Below are 12,654 nucleotides of genomic sequence, written 5' to 3' on the forward strand. Positions count from 1 at the left end.
GCTGGGGGGACTTAGGACGCGACACTGGGGGGACTTGGGGGCGACGCTGGGGGGACTGTAGGGGAGATGTTGGGGGTACTGTAGGGGGCAATGCTGGGGAGATTGTAGGGGGGACGTTGGGGAGGCTATAGTGGGCAACGTTGAGGGGACTATAGGGGCGACACTGGGGGAACTTAGGGGGTGATGCTGGGGGGACTGTAGGGGGGACGCTGGGGGGACTTAGGGGGCGATAGTGGGGGGACTGTAGGGGGCGATGGTGAGGGGACTGTAGGGGGGGACATTGTGGGGACTGTCGGGGGAGATGGTGGGGGTTGGTTCAGCTCCAAATCCTCACTCTCCACTCCACATGCTCTTGTTTTCAGCATGGTCGGTTGTCTTGTTTTGTTTTTGAAGCATACCCGTTTAAGATAAAATGTCAGTGGGACTCCAAGAGTTAAAACCAGGAGACTATTAAAAAACCAATCAGGCTATTAACACTGCAACTCTGTATGGCAGATCCTGTAGGGTCCTGAAACCCACCAGCCAGCCCAGCTGCGTCTCTGCAGACACCCCCAGGCCCCTTCAGGGCCCTGGGCGTGGCAGAGGCGAGTGGCCAGGGCTCCCCCCGCCCCAGCCTGGCCACAGGCCCCTCACACTGGGCCTCGCCCTGTCTTGCAGGACAAGAAGCTGATCAAGGCCCTCTTTGACGTGCTGGCGCACCCCCAGAACTACTTCAAGTACACGGCCCAAGAGTCCAAGGAGATGTTTCCTCGCTCCTTCATCAAACTGCTGCGCTCTAAGGTGTCCCGGTTCCTGCGGCCCTACAAGTAACGCGGGGACGGCGGCCCTGCTTGGGTGCCGGCTGCCCGGGGAGGGGAGAGCCCTTCCACAGTCGAAGCTGAAGGCGGATCCGCAGGCACCCCCACACGGGCTTGGGAACCGCCGTGGCGCCTGCCCTTTGGGAATTGCCGACCAGCCCGTGGATGGCAAGACCAAGTCCAGGCCGAGACCCCAGCCCAGCTGCCCTCCTCCGACCCCGCCCCGGTGGGAGAACGTTGCTCAAGGCAGCCTTTCTGGCTCCCTCCCTTGTTCTGCCTGTTCCCTTCCAGAACACTGAGGGCGCCTGCTGCTCCCAGGCCGGCCCCAGCGGATGCCCACCGGGCAGGGACCTCAGCCACCAGCTGGGCAGGTCCCGGGCAGAGCGGGCCTCTGGAGAGCACGCGTGCCCTTTGCCTGGTGCTCTGGGGGAGAGAGCGGCCGTGGCTGCTGTGTCTCAGGGAGGCGGTCAGAGGCAGAATCTGGGACGGGAGGCCAGGCCGTGGAAGGAAGGGTGCGTGAAGGCTCGGCTGGGGGCTCCGATGAGCCGGGCTCGTGCCTGCGGAGCGTCACACCCGCAGGTGCCTCTGGGTCCCGGGGCCCAGGCCCCGGGCGAGGGTGTTGTCGGGGTCTCAGGACTCCCTGATGGGACTGAAGAGGGGAGCTGGGAGGGGAGAGTGTAGATGTGTGCTGCCCCAGGACAGAGCATCTAACTGAGGACTGTGTCCATGTAAATATAAATACAAAGATATATATACTTCTATCTGCGGGCGCGGAGGGAACTGCTCTTCAGTAACGCTAAGTACGCATCGCCACCCCTCCTCCCGTGAGCCAGCGTGAGCCCAGCTGTCACGACATCCCCGACCGAAGAAGTGGCTGCTCTGGGCACTCGCCCCCTCCGTTTACAGGGGCCGGGAGCCCGTGGGCCTGAGGCAGCGGCCGGCTGGCCCCAGACACACTTTGGAGGACAGATGCTGGGGGCCCGGGGTGCCCTCAGATGGAAACTTGTGTCCCCCTCGGACCCTCCCTGGGGGGCGCAGGGCCCGGTGGTAAACTTCGGAAGGGGCCTGCATCTGACCTGAGGCTGTGACCGCAGAGTCCACGCTGAGCCAGCCGGCCACCGGGAGGCAAGGCTTCCCCCTACCCCGTGCGCACGGGCCATGCTGAGTGCCTCCAGGCAGGCACACGGGCAGCCGGAGGGGTGGGCGTGACCCCCAAGCGGAGGCCGCTGGCCGTCAGGGGCCTGGTCCTCTTCCTGCTCCGCCTGGCAGCCTCCCTCTCCCCGTCTCTCTTTGAAACAAGGACGGTCTGGAGTGTGAGCGGGCTGACCGCGGCCCGCTCAGCCAGCGCCTGGATGGGGCTCGTGAGGACCGCCGACAGGCCGAGGCCTGGCCTGCTGCCTCGCGGTGGCCTCCGGGCGCAGGACCCGCAGGCCCAGGGCCCCGGGGCCTTAGGTTACCAGACATTCAGCATCTGGGAGCACGAGGGAGACCTAACACGAGCTCCCATCACCCACCCCCGTGGCCTCCAGATGGTTCCCTCCTCGCCCAGGCCCACGCGCACCGCCAGGGCCGAGCCCAGCTGAGGCCCCGAGGGTGTGAAGCCTGGGGGCGGGTGCGCAAGGCCTCAGGAGGCCGGGCCAGGTTTATGATCCACCCAGGGCTGGGCACTCCGGAATCACTGTTGTTACCTGCATCCTCAGTGGCAGGTTCCCAGCCTCACCAGGGCTGCCATCAGCGCCTCCTCAGCCAAACTCCAGCTCGAGCGGGTGGCAGGGGCCGCATCTGGTCAGTAGGGCAGCGTTAGTGGGGAGCCCGGTCCAGGCCGTGCCACCCCCGCCCCGGGCATGGTCCTTGAAGGCCAGCCCTAGTTTGCAGAGAGAGCCCTGTCCTCCACGTCAAGCCATCGTCCTCCCCCGGAATTAGATGAGCATCCTCCAAAATGAACCCCCAGAATAGCCACCTAGTGGAGGGTGCTGGGAAGGGTTATTTTTGCGTTTTTTTTTTTTTTTTTAATCCTCTCTCGATTATTTTTAACCCAAAGAGGACCCAGAAAGAGCTTTCCTGTCTCTGGAGCTCTTTCTGCTGCTCCTCTGGGTGGTTTCTGGCAGTTGCCACCTGCACACCCACTAACCTACCCACCCTGTCAATGGGAGCCCCCCACCTCCACCCACGGCTCACCAGACCACTGTGGTCAGACCCTGCCTCCGGTCCCCCGGGCAGGGCAGGGCAGGACAAGGACCCTGCCTGACCATCTCGAGTGCCACGGGGCCAGCAGTCCAAACTGACCAACACCCACAGTCACCATCCAGCCCTCCCTCCCCAGTAAAACCGTCTCCCACACCATCATCAGGGGACTTGGAAGTCCCCGGGGCTGGGGGGTGGCGGGCGGGGGCGGTGGGGATCTGTCCCGAATCTCCACGTCAGCCCTCAGTCCCAGGCTGAGGAACCTAGGGGTCCCCCCTGTTAAACGTAGAGCTGTTGCCACTCCCTGGGGCCTGGTGGTCCTGGGGGAGTCTCTCCAGACCACACAGTTTGTTTCTCCACATTCCCATGTTGTGGACACAGGTGGTACATTGGCTGATCTAGGATGGCCATCCCACCTGGCCTCCAGGTGGAGATGGAGAGGAAAGGAAGGCAGAGAAGGCCTGGCTCAGGTAGGCAGGTTCCATACTGGGTTCTGAAGGAGGACAGGAGGCCTGGACAGGAGCTGCACAGGCTGATTCAGAGGAGCACAGCCTGCTCCTGGATGGGAGCTTGGCCTTGAGCAGCCGCAGAGCTCTGTCCCAGCCAGGGCCCGCCCTGCCCTCCTCGCCCAGACCCTCAGTGGCTGGCCATCGTTAAACTCTACAGAGAGGAGCTGAGCGACATATTTCTGGAAGTGGAAGCCTGCCTGCCTGCCTGGCTGGGACTGAAAGCAGGTGCCAAGGCCTGTGGTGGTTCCGATGAGCTTGGTTCTGACCCAGTGGAGCTGGGACCACCAGAGCAGCTCTTCAGAGACGTGGTGGAGACCTTGAGGGACCTCCAGCGGGTGGGCCAGGTACCTCCTGGCTCGCTGCTTCCGTGGAAACCCACCGAGGGAGGAGAAGGAAACTTCTCAGGTCTAGTGGCCAAGCCCTGGCCAAGCCCTCTGCCAGGGAGTGAGGTCGCCCACCTGCTTCCCCAGAGTTGGGCCCGTTTTCCCCCAACGCTGTGTTAGCCTCACCAGAGCCTCCAGCTGCCTTGTGGTGGTTCTGCCCTCCTCTTCCCACCCGGGCTGTCCTTTAGTTTCAGATAGCAAGTCACACCTGCCGGGGGTGTGGGCCTACTCCCAGCTCCTCCTCGCCTCGAGGAGACCATGGGGACCGAAGTGGTGACCTCGGGCAGTTTTCCCTCCTGCCACCATGGGTTTGGGACACGCGGATATGGTAGAACTGAGACCCCGGTCTGAGAAGCTTCCAGACAGGGATGACCGGGCCAAGAAGGTTCCAGGCAGGGATGGCTGGCAGAGACCCTCTTCCCCACACCACTCAGAACCCGCCTTTCCCACCCTCATTCCCCCAGAGACACAGGCAGAATCACCCATTTTCCCCAAGAGGAGGCCCCCCCCCCCACCTGCTGGAGCAGGTGCCTAAGTGCCATTCGGGAGCCTGAATAATCCTTCCAGCACCTCCACCACCACCCCCTGCTGAAAAATAAGAAACTGAACTCAGTCAGGTCATTCAGCAAACGTATGCTGAGCACCTCCTGTGTGCCAGACTCCTAGAGAGACCGAGACCCCCGCAGCCCAGGAGCCGACAGGTGCCCCCTAAAGGCCCTCTGGTCACAGAGAGGAAGGAGACGGAGGCCTGGATGGCAGAGCCCAGCACCTACATCGGGAGAAAGCCAGCCCTCCGTCCTCACCTCCCAGGACCCCAGGCAGGAGTAAAGGGGCAGAGCAGGCAGAATCGAGCATACAGTTTCGAGAAAGACACCCCGACAGAGACGCTGCAGCCAGCTGGCCCTCACAGAGCGGCCACCCTCTCCACCCACAGAGAGAGAAGCGCCCAGGCCAACACGCCCAGGACCCCCATCTCCACCTGAGCACCTCGCCCACTGCCTGCCTGGGCACCCAGCACAGTTGGTGCCCAGGGAGGGAGGCTCCCTTCTTAGCTCCCAGGGGGCCAGGCCATGCCTGCCTCCTCCCCTCCCTGCCAGGAGCTCAGTCGGACTGGTCAACCACGTCCTGGACCAAGGCCCCTCTTCCTCCCCAGAGATACACATGGGGGCAGCCACAGCCCCGAACCGACGTCCTTCAGGCCAGAGCGGGAGGACCCGATGTGTGAGATACTGCCCGTCACCCAAGGAGAGCCAGGGCGAGAGCTCCTCTGGCCCACAGCTGCCCCCTGCCCCTCACACCACCCGCCCTTCCAGGAGTCAGTCCTGAGCACTTGCCATGTGCAAGTCACAGGGACACCTGGAGCTGCAGTCGCCGGGCCGGCCGGCCTGGCTCCACGCAGGGGACACCAGGAGCACCCAGGTGACATGGTCATGCGTGGCCTCACGCTTTCTCCCCATGCTCTGCTCAGGAACAAGGGCTGAAAGCACCTGCGGACAGAGATGGGCCTCTGCCCTCTGCCCCTGAGGGGACAGGGGGGCTCAGACTGAGGGGCTCTGGGTGCCTTTATCCGAGACCCGCACGCAGCCCTGGAAGATGCCCAGCGCCCCTCCCAACCTGCCCCTCTGCCGGGCTCTGGGTGTCCCGAGAGCGTGGAGGAAAAGGAGGAGAAAAAGAGAAAGCTGGCTGATGCCAGGTATTCTGTGTTTCAGTCCGAAGGCCATGGAAATCTGCAGGGAAACTTCTTATTCCACTGAGGTCAAAGCCTTAACACGGTCTGGGCAGCCCCAGCCCGTGTTCCTGAGCACCGCTGGCAGCGGGTGGAGCGGGGCAGGGGGATGCTGGGCGGACAGGGAGCCGACCCCAGTGCGTGCAGCCTTCGGCGTGGGCTTCCATGGAGGTGCTGGCTGTACCGTCCCGGAAGCTGCCTGAAAGTGACAGATAGCAACGTAACCGCCTTTTTCTTTTAGCTGCCTCAGATATTCAACGTTTTGTTTTCGCCATCAGGCTCATACATATGCATGTAATGAAACATTTGTGAAAAGTCACTTCCATAATAAACAAGAAATGAACTGAGATGATGTCCCTTTCTCTCGGTCATCGGTGGCTATGACAACGGGGCAGGAAGTGGTAACTGGAATTAGGAGAGCAGCGCGTGGAGGACATCCGAAGTTAGGGGCCACGTTACTTATTGAGCTGCCAGAGAGTACAGCCACTGCGCTCAGATCCCACTTCTCAAGACCAGCGTGTACACAGGGGGTCACGGGTCAGTGGGCAGCAGGGGACCTGGGCCCCTGTAAGTTAGATGCACAGTCAATGTTGTGTGGGTGTGTGTGTGTGCGTGCACGTGTGAGCATGCATGTGGATGCATTTCTCTGGGAACACGGCTCATGGCTTTCATCAGATTCTCCAAGACATCCAGAACCACAAAAAGGCTGATAATTGCTGTCCTCCTCAGGAATGTGGAGAACCGTTCAATACCATGTGCTCAAGAGGAGAAAAAACAATTTAAAAACGGCATTAACATCCCAAAGAAAGGAAAGGAAACTGAAGTCGCTCAGTTGTGTCCAACTCTTTGGGACCCCGTGGACTGTAGCCCACCAGGCTCCTCTGTCCGTGGGATTCTCCAGGCAAGAATACTGGAGTGGGGTGCCATTTCCTTCTCCAGGGGATCTTCTTGACCCAGGGATCGAACCCGGGTCTCCCACATTGCAGGCAGATGCTTTACCCTCTGAGCCACCAGGGAAGCCCAAATCACACAGTAAACACCAGTTTTTTTCCTGGTTTAACAAAGCGATTTTAAAGTCTAAAGAAGGACTTCCCTGCTGGTCCAGTGGTTGGGTATCCACCTGCCAGGGCAAGGAACACAAGTTCAATCCCTAGCCCTGGAAGACAGCACATGCCTCGGAGCAGCCAAGCCCGCGAGCCGCAACTCCTGAGCCTGTGCTCTAGAGCCCGCGCTCCACAACAACCAGCGAAGCCCGCACACCACCACGCAAAAGAGCTCCCACTCTCTGCAATTAGAGAAAGCCCGAGTGCAGCAATGCAGACCCAGCGTGGCCATAATAATAAATATACATATTTTTTAATCTCAGAAAACTTCTGGGAATGTACACAAAAGATTTGAAAGCAGAGTTTCAAATTGGTACACCCATGTACATAGCAACATTATTCATGACAGTGAAGAAATGTTAGCAACCGAAGTGTCCCTCGGTGGATGAATAAACAAGCTGTGGTCTATCTATACAATGGACTAGGATTCAGCCTGAGAAAGGAGTGGCGTTCTGGGACTTGCTTGGAGGTCCAGTGGCGAAGAATCAGCCTTCCATGCAGGGACACAGGTTCAATCCCTGGTAAGGAAAGTAAGATCCCATGTGTCGTGGAGCAACCGAACCCAAACCACAACTACTGAGCCCACCCGCCGCAACCAGAGAGTCCACGTGCCACAACCAAAGATCCCATGTGATGCAACCGAGATCCAGTGTGCTGTAACTAAGCCTCAACACAACCAAATAAGCGTTTTTTAATAAAGGAGTGACGTTCTGATACGTGCGACAACATGAAGGGACCTTGAAGACATTAAGCAGAGTGAAGCAAACCAGTTACCAAAGGACCAACGCTTTGTGACTCCACACACGAGTCCCCGGAGGTTCCAAACCCACAGAGATCCATGCACGAGTCCCCGGAGGAGCCAGACCCACAGAGACAGAAAGTAGGCTGGTGGTCACCAGGGGCTGGGGCTGAGGGGGAGACAGGGAGCTGGTGTCTAACGGCTCCATGTTTCAGCGTGGGAAGGGGGAAAAGTTCTGGAGATGGAAGATGGTGATGGTTACAGGAGAATACGAATGTCGTTAATGCTTCTTTGCCGGAGTCCAGCTCGAGCAGCCAGGGATTCAACCTGAAGGGGTGAGCAGTGTTGGCAAGAGAGAAACTGAGGCGGCCTCTCAGTTTTCTTGGACTGCCTGTTTATTTCAAGCTTATGATTCTCTTTTATACTTTTACAAAAGCATTAGGTCAGAGGTTTGGTATTTTTAGTTCCCATTGACCCAGATTTATTTTTCTTCAAAAATCATTGTTGCCCCTCAAAAGGAGTTCCTTCCTCAGCGATTCTCTTATCTACTCTTTCTCATGTGTCCTTGTGAATACACTGTAACTCATGCTAATGTCCGGGCTGCATACCACATTCCTCAGTTTAATTCTTATCTTTCTAAGTCCAGTATCCTAAGCTCACTATTTCTTAGAAAGGGCTTCTTGCTAATAATATCTCTAAAGTCCCTAATTTCTATAAGCTATCGTAGAATATGCTAACATTACAGCAATCCTTCAATCTTTAGCTTCTAACTATTTTAATTATTCCTAAGCCCTCAATTCAGCAAACTCCTTTGCCATAAACACTTTTCTCACAAATGGGCTTCAGATAGCAATCCCTCCCATGGCCTCAAGCTGCGGCCTGTGTGCTCACCCTGGATCACTTTTTTGTAAAAGTCCTTGAACAAATGTCAGTGATTAACTTTATGAATTATTCTTTGAGCACAGCTGCAGAAGGCTTTATGCCTTCTCATGCTCCTCTCAAAAACAATAAGCACCTTAATATTCTCTTCAGTCAACTCAGCTGAGGAAAGGGAAAAACAAGTCAGAATCACGAAGCCTAACTCCTTCCTTCCGGGTCCGTGCCTGCGGAACAAAGGGAGGGGGTTTAGGGCCGTACCTCTATTTTGTCAGTAATGCCTAACGCGGCTCCCGACACTTCTTGGCTGATTTTTTTTTTTAGTTGTGCTCCGTGACATGTGGGATCTTAGTTCCCTGACCAGGGATCAAACCCACACCTTTTGCATTGGAAGAACAGAGTCTTAACCACTGGACCACCAGAGAAGTCCCTGCATTTGGTAAAATAGTTTGAATAGTGAATGTTGTATTATGTATCTTTTACTTTTTTTTTTTAATTTTAAGAGGAAAACAATAACGGAATCCTGTGAGCACACAACACACTTGACATTCCTACCAGAGCTCCCATGAAGCCCGGATCAAAAGATAAGGCCTCTTTGGACTGGAAATGAGCTGAGAAGTGGGGCACCCCCGCTCACAAATGTGGGAGGAGCATGGCAGTGAGTGTGGACTGACTTATTCCCCGGATCCCAAATCCAAGGTGAATCTCAAGATTCTATGAGAGCAGGAGACCCACATGCCAGCTGGCACTGGCCTGTTGGAGCAGCCTGAGTGCGGGCTGGAAAGGAATTTCCAGACACACAGCATTTCAGAAGGGAGTGAGTTTATTAAGAGCAAAGAGCAGGGATGAAGCGGGCACTGAGAGCACAGCGGGCTGACCTGACAGACGAGGGAGCGTAGACAGTTTTTGTGACTTGATAGCCAATTTTTATAGCCTAAAGACAAAATTCCTGCTGGAAGGGTGGCATTAGGTGATTGGTTGGGGGGCTATAGGGTGTTTACTGGAGTGGGCATCTTTGCTTAATTGAGAGAAAGGGGGCTTCTTAGTGATTATCCAGGGGGCTTTTGGCAAGGTTACAAAGGGTCTCAGTCAGTTTTGGAGGTGACCTTGGTTCTGGGCTCTGCTTCTGAGGCCTTGGTGTGAGGCCTCCCACCTGTGGCCTTGGGTAGGACTCAACACAGCCTTGCTCTTTGAGCTGCGGAGACTGGGGAGGAGAGGTCAGCACCGTATCAGTGTGGGAACTGGCCTGGTCCATGTTACTCTGCTCCAGACTCTCCTAACTCTGAGGGAGCATCTCAGCATATAACGTGTACGTGCCATCTGTTGCTTTTCTTTCCATTTTAGAATTAAGAGATTAAATATTTATTTGCACAAATGAAATTCACACTTTAAAGCAGTTGTTCTTAATAAGCAAGCTTCTGGGAGAGTCAGTATGAATACTATTTTGCCAAGAGATTGAAATGTTAGATACCCAAGGGAATTCCCTGGTGGTTCCGTGGCTAGGACTCTGCGATTTCACTGCCAACCAGGGCAGGCTTGATTCCTGGTCGGGGAACTAAGACCCCCTCAAGCCGCACAGCACAGCCAAAGTGAAAAATAAAACATGTGAGTGAAAACATATCCAAACAAAACAAAACACCATAACACAGAGCAGAAAAGAATACCCCATAAAATCATAGCTCCATACTTCTAAGCTCAAAAACAAATCTAAGCAATACATTGTTAATTAAATATACAATCATATGTAATGAAAGAATTTTTTAATATTAATTTTTATTTGTTTATTTGGCCACACCAGATCTCAGTTGCTGTTTGTGGGATCTAGTTCCCTGATCAGAGAACAAACATAGACCCACTGCATTGGGAGCACGGAGTCTTAGCCACTGGACCACTAGAGAAGTCCTGTGAAATAACTTTTTAAAGCCTGGAAACAATAAATATCGAAAAGAGTACAGTGACTTCCCTTGCCATAGAGGAAGGTAGAGCTGTGCTCTTGCTGAGTCACTCACAGAGGGTTCCACCTATATCTGTGTATGCATTAAATATTGTAAAAGATAACGAAGGCAGAGGCATGGTTCGAGCACATTTCCTTAGGAAGATGCCGTTGGGAGACCGGTCCACAGTCTCCTGATCAGCGGTTAGAGCAATGGGCCAAGTAACTCGTCTAACATGGAGACAGATAACCACCTCTCTGGTTGAGAACAGACTCCGTGGTGGAGGAAAAACACATTTTCTGTGAGCACCCTCAGCACAGCTCCAGCAGGAGAAGCTTTCAGGGACCAGAGGTCGCCTTGCGATTGTGACTCACCTTTCAGAATGAGAGCTACTCTTCCAGTCCTTCCCGCTCCCCGTCTCTCCCTTCTCTCCTTTACCCTGAGGTGGGGGAGAGGTGAGGGAAACGGAGGCCTGATTCTCTATTGATTAAATTGCATATTCATTTATTTGTCTTTCTCTGCCTGACTTACTTCCCTCACTATGACAATCTCTAGGTTCATCTATGTTGCTGCAAATTATTTCATTTGCATTCTTCATTATTTCATTCTTTTTAATGGCTGAGTAATATTCTTTTGTATATATGTACTACATCTTCTTTACCCACTCCTCTGTCCAGGGACATTTAGACTGCTTCCTTGTCTTGCCTATTGTAAATAGTGCTATAAAGAACACTGGAGTGTATGTATCTTTTCACATTATGGTTTTCCCCAGATATATATGCTTAGAATCACTTATATGTGGAATCTAAAAAAAAAAAAAAATGGTACAAATGAACATATTTACAACAAAATAGAAATAGAGCCACAGATGTAGAAGACAAGCTTATGGTTACCAAGGGGGAAAGCCAGGGTGGAGGGATGAAGTGGGAGACTGAGACTGACATATACACACTGCTGTCTATAAAACAAATGATAGGGACCTACTTTGTAGCCCAGGGAAGTCGACTCGATACTCTGGAATGACCCATATGGGAAAAGAACCGGAGAGAGTGGATACATGTATCACTGATTCACTTTGCTGTACACCTGAAACTAACACAACTTTGTAAATCAACTATTCTCCAATTAAAAAAAAAACTTGTTAATTGCATATTCAGAGACCCCTTGTGAAGATAACCTTTCTGCTGACACCTGAGGAACGGGTTGGAATCAACAAAGTGGGCGGAGTGCCAGGACTCCCAGGTAGACAGAACAGCACGTGAAAACCCTGGAGGCAGGGGTGAGGCATTGTATTCCAAAAGCTGAAGAAAGCCAGAGCAATAAGGCTCAGAAATGAGGGGAAGAGTGTGCTGAAAGGAGGCTGGAGAGGGCAGCTGAGCTGGACTGCATAGGACTTTGGAGGTCACATGAAGTGCTGTTTTTATTCCTGGGCACTGGGCAATCACAAAAGATTTCTAGTAAGGATCTGCTTTGATTGGGTTTGCATTTGGGGAGGAGAATGGAAAATAGGCCTACCCGGTCACAGGGATGGGCCAAGGGACATTCACATGACCTGATCAGTGTGAGAGAGAACCTATGATAATCCCTTCCCCACTGGAACTGGATTCTTGGGAGGATACAGGCAGCAGCTGTTGCAGCCATTAATACTTTATCACTACAAGAGGACAGCCTTATCAAAGAGCAAAGCCAATGCACAGAACAGCAGAGCTGAGACAAGGAGAGAAAAAGTGATGTTTGGTGATGTCTGGGCACCTTGATCAAGCTGAACCTGAAGTCCACATAAACTCCTTTGTTCATGTCTGCTCTGGCTGCCATAACAAAATACCACAGCCTGAGCACTTAAACAATGGAAGTTTATTTTCTGGAAGATGTGAAGTCCCAAATCAAGGTTCAGGTTAGAGTTCTCTTCCAGGCTTACAGACAGCCGCCTGTTCACTCTGTCCTCATCAGGTAAAGAGAAAGAGTGCTCTGGTATCTATTCCTCTTCTTTTAAGGACCCCACCCTTAGGACCTCATTTAACTTTTATCACCTCACACGCTCTGTTTCCAAATTCAGTCACATTGTGGGTCAGGGCACTATGAATTTGGGAAGAATGCAAACATCCAGTCCAGAACACCATGGAAGCCAATAAATACCCTTTTGCCTTAGGCCAGTTGGAGCTAGATTTACCGTCTCATGGATCGGATAAACTACAGATTGATTCATGGGGAAGGAAGCTGCAGATGCCAAGATGACAAGTGGGTTTTCAGCTAGTGTAACATATGCTTGCTCATTACAAAATAATTATTATAAGTATGATCCACCTGCAACTCAGGAGACGCAGGTTCGATTATTGGGTGGGGAAGATCCCCTGGGAGAGGGCACGGCAACCCATTCCAGTATTCTTGCCTGGAGAATCCCAT

General features: G+C 53.9%; 1 protein-coding gene across 2 annotated transcripts in view; it reads left to right on the forward strand.

Annotated features, from left to right (window-relative positions):
• SCUBE1 (signal peptide, CUB domain and EGF like domain containing 1) overlaps positions 1-1,558 on the forward strand; it is a 125,991-nt gene extending 124,433 nt beyond the window's left edge. For both annotated transcript variants that reach the window (XM_025282730.3, XM_044940800.2), the window contains one exon: positions 658-1,558. In XM_025282730.3, the coding sequence (XP_025138515.3) occupies positions 658-810 (153 nt within the window). In that variant the 3' untranslated portion in view covers positions 811-1,558. The remainder of the gene's footprint in view (positions 1-657) is intronic.
• The last annotated feature ends 11,096 nt before the right edge of the window (positions 1,559-12,654 follow it).

The sequence above is a fragment of the Bubalus bubalis genome, chromosome 4 (genome assembly GCF_019923935.1).
Source record: "Bubalus bubalis isolate 160015118507 breed Murrah chromosome 4, NDDB_SH_1, whole genome shotgun sequence".
In the NCBI taxonomy this organism is placed as follows: Eukaryota; Metazoa; Chordata; class Mammalia; order Artiodactyla; family Bovidae; genus Bubalus; species Bubalus bubalis.